The 6,817-nt window shown below is 43.1% G+C and overlaps 1 protein-coding gene across 1 annotated transcript in view; it reads right to left on the minus strand.

The window, feature by feature from the left end:
* Positions 1 to 4,765, minus strand: part of STAM2 (signal transducing adaptor molecule (SH3 domain and ITAM motif) 2) — a 67,421-nt gene extending 62,656 nt beyond the window's left edge. The window contains exon 1 of the mRNA XM_006880774.1: positions 4,619 to 4,765. Coding sequence (XP_006880836.1) covers positions 4,619 to 4,658 — 40 coding nt within the window. The 5' untranslated portion in view covers positions 4,659 to 4,765. The remainder of the gene's footprint in view (positions 1 to 4,618) is intronic.
* Between the last annotated feature and the right edge of the window lie 2,052 nt (positions 4,766 to 6,817).

The following is a 6,817-nucleotide window of genomic DNA, read 5'->3' on the forward strand; positions in this document are numbered from 1 at the left end:
TCAGTTTCAGCAAGCAGGGTTGTGTCATCCGCATAACGCAGATCATTGATAAATCGTCCACCAAACTGACTGAAGCAAAAAAGACGTAAAAAAATACTCAAGTCAAAGAATCACTTGCTTTAAAACTATTTCAAATTAAAAGGAGTTTTGAGAGTTAATTATGAGAGTTAATTTTGAGAAATAATATGTTAATAACTAACATATTATTCTGCTAAGGTATAGATCTCAGGCCACTTAGAACACATTAGTATTTTACTCCACGTTTTCTATTAATTCCATTCCCTCAGCTGGAAGATTCCTGAGCCTTTCTTTTTTGCCAATTCCCTCAATGGCGCTTAAACTTGCTCCCTAACCACTGGCTCTTTATCATGTGCTACTTCCTGAACTATTTCAGTGCTGAGGAAGTCTTTTTTTTTTTTGTACAGGGACTGCATGTAGTCACTCCACCTTCTTCTGATACTTCTGGATCATTTAAGATTTTTCTCATAATGTCTCTCAATATTGCAACTCGAGGCTTGAATTTGTTTTCCAGTTGTTTCAGTTTGAAAAATGCCAAGTGAGTTCTTACTTTTTCCTTCTCCCACTCCAGCTCTCTGCACATTCCATTATGCTACTCTGCCTTCTTGAGCTGCCCCATGAAAGCTTTTGCTCCTCTTTTACTTCAGCATCTCATCCCTCTGTTTTGGTTTCTCAACACTACAGTGCAATTTTCAGAGTCTCTTCTGACATCTATTTGGTCTTTTCTTTCTCCTCTGTCTTTTTATCAACTTTTTGTTCTCTGCATGAATGATTATCTCTGATGTCATCCGACAATTCATCTGGTCTTTGATCCATAACGTCCAATACCTCAAACCTGAATTGAAAGGGTACCAACTGACATGTTCCAATTACAGATGCAGCCTTGGATATGCCCATCAATCTCTGTCAAGAAATTTGGAAGACAGCTATCTGCCCAAGTGACTGGAAGAGATTCATATTTGTGCCCATTTCCAGGAAAGGTGATCCAACAGAATGTGAAAATTTTCAAACAGTATCATTACTTCACACGCAAAGTGCTGCTAAAGATGATCCCAAAATGGTTAGAATAGTACACCGACAGAGTACTGCCAAAAGTTTAAGGTGGGTTTAGAAGAGACTGCGACAAGAGGAACATTACTGTTGATGTCAGGTGGATGTTGACTGAAAGCAGAGACAATCAGAAGAAAGTCTATTTGTGTTTAATTGACTACTCAAAGGCATTTAATTGTGTGGATCTTAACTACTCCTAATCTTGAGAAAAATGGGAATTAAGAACATTTAATTGTGCTCACATAAAATCTGTACCTAGACCAAGAAGCTGTTGTCCAAACAGAGGAAGGGAATGCTGCATGGTTTAAAATCGGGAAAGGCGTGTGTCATGGCTGTATCCTCTCTCTTTATCTAGTCAATCTGTATGTTGAGTATATCATTAGAGAAGCTGGACTTTATGAGGAAGAGTGTGGCATCAGGATTGGAGGAAGGCTCATCAACAACCAGCATTATACGGATGGCACAACCTTGCTTGTTGAAAGTGAGATAAAGCCTGAAGAGCTTCTGCAGAGGATCAAGGACTGGAGCTTTCAATATGGATTCCATTTCAACACCAAAAAAAACCAAAAATCCTGACCAATGGCCCAATAAGCAGCATCATGATATATAGAAAAAAAGACTCAAAGTATTGTCAACTATTTCATCTTACTTTGAACCATGATCAACAGCCATGATACCAGTAGTCAGAAGAAGAAGAGACATATAGCATAGCGAAAGTTTGCTGTCAGGGTACTCCCTTGCCAAGATAAGAAGAGCAATGATGTCAGTTTTAAGACTAGGGTGTGACTGATTCAAACTACAGTCTTTCTAATCACCTGCTCTGCATCTGAGAGGTAGACAATGAGTAAGAATAACAGGAGAAGAATTGATATAGTTTAACTGTAGTGCTGGAGAAGAGTGTTGAATATCCCAATAACTGCCAAAAGAATAAACGTTATGTCTTAGAGAAAGTGCAACCAGAGTGCTTCGTGAAGGCAAAGATGGTAAAGCCTGTCTCACATATTTTGGACATGTTGTTAGAAGAGGCTAGTCCTTAGAAAGGTAGAGGGTCAGTGAAGGAGAGGAAGACTCTCAACACTAATACAGTGTCCACAGTCTTGGACTCCAATGTTTTAAGGATGATAAGGATGGCACAAGATATGACAGAGTTCAAATCTCTTGTTCATAGGTTGGAAATTGACTTGATGGCACTTAACAACAACAACTAAATAAATAAGTTATTGGTGGACCTCAATGGAACCTGTTTTCATCCTTAAATGCCTTTTAGATACTGAATTTTGTCATACCTCAGCCTACAAATAAGCATTTGGAGCCTCTGTTGATGTTATGGTCTACAAAATAAACTACACATTAAAATAGCAGTGCTTTCGGCCTGCTTGTTTGTCTTAATGAACAGTAGTACCTCTTACACCACAGAAGTTCTAAACTGGGCTCCACCAAGTCATGCAGAAGAGTCATAGAAACCACAAGTGATGCCGGCAGGTCTACTTCTACTAGAAAAGTTTTCAATCACAAAACAATGGATTGCTAATAAAGAGTTCATTTAATGAAAGAGTTACACAGTTTTTATTTTAAAAGAAAATTTAATTCTATTCTGCCCTTTCTACTCCTGGATTAGGGCACTCTGATGGCCAAGTCAGCAATGGCTTTTGTTAACACAAAGGCTATTCTTCTGTGATTTGAATCCATCAGGTGCTGTGCAAGAGATGGGGAATTTACAGCCTTTGTAACCTGCTATGAGTCAGTTCTGACTCGCCATCGGCAAAGTATGTGAACGACTGAAATTTAAGATAAAATTCTCCCAGTAGAAAGAAAATGCACCAGAGTCTCACTAAATATAGCCAACAAAGGAAACCATTGGGCATTCCAAAAGCAGAAACTATGATCTCAACATGGCCCATGACACTTCCTAGATTTATCCTGTCAACTGGGTTCAAATCTAAAAAGAAAGAAATATGGGAACATAGAACATACTAGAAGACTATTTAAGGGTCAAGGGATATTATAAATATTTTAACTCTCTGTGAAGAGATGAGGCTTATACATCCCACTTAAAATGAATATATTAGATTTTTAAACACAATTTTGGGGATCACATTTTATCAAACTAGAGATAATGTATAAGCTAGATACACCACCTTTGAAATTACTAGTGAAAAGCCCACGTTTTATATGACCACAAATAAAATATAAATTCTCTGGGCTCTTTGGCTAGTATCTTTAATACTCCAAAACAGCACACCTCCTAACACCTGCATTTCTGGGAGTAGCACCTCCAGCAACAGCAAACAAATACTGAAGCTGCTCAATCATTACTTGGCTGTATTTGTGTATTTTTGTTGTTCTTGTTGTATTTATGTGCCATTGAGTCACTTACAACTCAGTGCGACGCTATGTACAAGAGCCCTAAACCCTGCTTCATCCTGTGCCAGCCTCACTGTCTCTGACACACCTACTGCCATTAATCCAGTCACTGAAACAATCCATCTCATCAAGGGTCTTCCTCTCCTGCGCTGTTCCTCCACCCTCCCAAACATGATGTCCCTCTCCAAGGACTGGTCCCTCCTTGCAACATGCCCAAAGTATGTCAGATAAAGCTTCAGAATCCTTGCCTCCAAGGAGCCGCCCAGTTTCACCCTCTCCAGGACAAACCTGTTTGTTCTCCTAGCAGTCCATGGTATATTCAACACTATTCTCCAACCCCACAGCTTAAAAGTATCAATTCTCTACATCCCTAGTCATTGTCCAGCTCTCCGATACATAGCACGCAACTGCAAAGACTATGGCCCAGATCAGGCGCACCTTAGTCTCCAGCCAAACGTCGTTGCTCTTCAGTACTCTAGAGAGGTCCCTGACAGTTGACTTTCCCAGTGCAATTCGTCTCTTGATTTCCTGGCTGCTGATACCAAGACTGTGGAGTCAAGCAAACTAAAACTGTTAACAGTCTCAATCTTTTCACCATCCATTATGATGCTGCCAATTGGCCCAGTGTTGAAAATCTTTGTTTTCTTGCTGTTGAGCTTCAATCCATGTTGAAGGCTGCAATCCTTGACCTTCTGCAGCAAGGGTTTCAGGTCCTCCCGTTTCAGCAACCTATAAAATGAGTTCTTCCTAATTAACACAAGCAAGTTGACAGGTCTCTAGCGCAGTATCAAGACATTAGGGTCTCAACTGCTACACTGTCACCCTAAGTGAAGCAGGCGAGAGGAATAGGTAGGATGAGGGCTTTAACTACTAGAGAACGAGCAGGAAGTTTTTACCATCAACTCAGCAATTGCTTAATTTGTCCAGTCTCCGGCTAGCTTCAAGCTCTTCCTTATTCCTACGTTTGGCGAGGGGAATGACTCGTCTGCGGGGTTTCAAACATCAGACAAGCACGAGAACTGCTCCAAAAAGCTAGCGACGAGCCAAAGCAGACCCCAGAATTAATCCAGGCGCCCGTAGTGGCGGCACCGCCCCTTCCCTGCCTCTGACGCCCAGTTCTAGGAGTCGCCGCCGCCCACTTTCTAGTTTGACAAACTGCACCTCGAAGGCCTGGCCAAACACTCACCTACATCTTGTTCGAAAGGGTTGGCAGTGAACAGAGGCATCTCGCCGGCCCCGGAGCCCTGGTCGCTACTATCTGTCTATCTCAGGAGCCAATGCCAGCTCCGAGATCCACGGCCGCGGCTTCCTAGACTGCTCCTCTCTGGCCGCCTTCCTGCACTTCCGCCACACACCTGCCCTAGTCCCGCCTGACGGACCTGCTGTCAGACCGCGCTGTGCAGCGCTATTGGATCACGCGCGGGACGAGCGCCCGTTGGCCACGGGCATCTTCCCAGCTCTCCTGCGTTCGCTAGTCCTCGGGAGGAGATGGCAACCTCACACCCAAGGCCTCCAGGTATCAGGCGTTCCCCGTGGCCAATAGGCCATTGTAAGGACCTCGGTGAGCCACGGAGCGGGGACCTTCGGGGCCGGAAGTTGTCAGTTCTGGAGTTGGCCTATGCCGGAGGCCCAGAAACGGCAATGCCTGAAGCTGCGCGGCAGGGGGCGCGGTGCCCGAGATTTTTCTGAGCTGGCTCTAAAATCGTCTTTTTTTTTTTTTTTTTTTTGGTCCCTTTACTTTAAGGAAGCCTGTTGGCACAGATACTAAGTGCTTGGCTGTCAACCAGAAGGACAGAGAAGACCATGAAGGAGAAAGATTTTACAGTCGGTGTCCTGAAGACTTGATGTGCTGTCAAGTCGGAACCGATCCATAGCAGGTGCATTTGAAACGAGCTTCCCTTCCGTCTTGGAAGTTCTATAGGGCAGTTCTACATTGTCCTACAAGAACGCTCTGTGTTGAAACCCACTACGTGCCCGTGGCTTGGAGTGTTTTGGTCTGTTACATTCATTCCTGACCTGTGGGATTCAGCCATCAAGGTGCATTCCTACTACTTTCTAAAGGGAGTCGCCAGCAGAGGTTGTTTTGAGAGTCTACGGAGGGCGTGGCTCTGCCTCTCTCTCTTGTCAGTGTCACATCCCTCCCGCCTTAATAACCATTATGGGGAAACCCTGGTAGAAGTAACTACGGTTTTCTGGGGACTCCTCTAATTTTTCACAGCATGAAAGCACTATGCTTGGCTCTGACAATACAAAACAATCCACGTCTTTCAATTGCTAACAGCTATATATATAACTGTTGTAGAGCGTTAGTGAACTGGTGGCGTTGTCCATAATGAAGGAGACTGTGACTCCCTAGAGATTGGAATCCACCAGGGGCTCCGAGGGAGAAAAATGAGCAGTCTCTTCCCATGCAATTTACAGCCTCTGAAAACCCAATGGCAGAAGAGTTGTGAGTCAGTGGGTTCCAACGCAGTGTTTGAGACTTACAACACATATCGTGATCCTGCTGAAGATTATCCAAAAACGACTGGAACAACACATCAACAGAGAACTGTCAGATGTGCAAACTGGGTTTAGAAGAAGTGGTGGCACTAAGGACATTAATAGCCAATGTTAGATGGAAGAATGTCTGTTTCATTTACTATGCAAAGGCATTTATCTAGGTGGATCACAATAAATTGTGGCTAACATTAAGAAGAATGGGAATCCCAGAGTCCTAGATTGTGTTTATACGAAACCTATGCTTGGACCAGGAGGCAGTCAGAACAGAGCATGGAAACACTGCATGGTTCAAAATCAGGAAAGGTGTATGTCAGGGATGCATCTTATCTCCATATCTTTTCAATCTATATGTGGAAGAAATAATCTGAGAAGCTGGACTTTATGAGGCATAAGGATTGAAGGAAGACTAATCAACAACCTATGTTATTCAGATGATACAATCCTGCTTGCTGAAACTGAGGAGGACCTGAGGCATTTGCTGCAGAAGGTTAAAGACTAGTCTTCAATATGGATTGAAACTCAACATCAAGAAAACAGAGATTCTCACCAATGGATCAATTGACAGGATCATGGTAAATGGAGAAGATACTGAGATTGCTAACAGCTTTAGTTTGCTTGGTTCCACAATCAACACTCTTGGTACCAGCAGCCAGGAAATCAAAAGACAAATTGCACTGGGAAAATCTGCTGTCAGGTACCTCTCCAGAGTACTGAAGAGCAATGCTGTCAGCCTAAAGACTAAGGTGCATATAATCCAGGCCATGGTCTTCGCAATTACTTGCTATGCATCAGAGAGCTGGACAATGAATAAGGATGATAGAAAAGGAATCGATCCCTCTGAGTTGTGGTGCTGGAGAAGAGTGTAGATCATACCATGAACTAA

The sequence above is a fragment of the Elephantulus edwardii genome, unplaced genomic scaffold (assembly GCF_000299155.1).
Source record: "Elephantulus edwardii isolate Elephantulus edwardi_28Jun2011 unplaced genomic scaffold, EleEdw1.0 scaffold00010, whole genome shotgun sequence".
Classification (NCBI taxonomy): domain Eukaryota; kingdom Metazoa; phylum Chordata; class Mammalia; order Macroscelidea; family Macroscelididae; genus Elephantulus; species Elephantulus edwardii.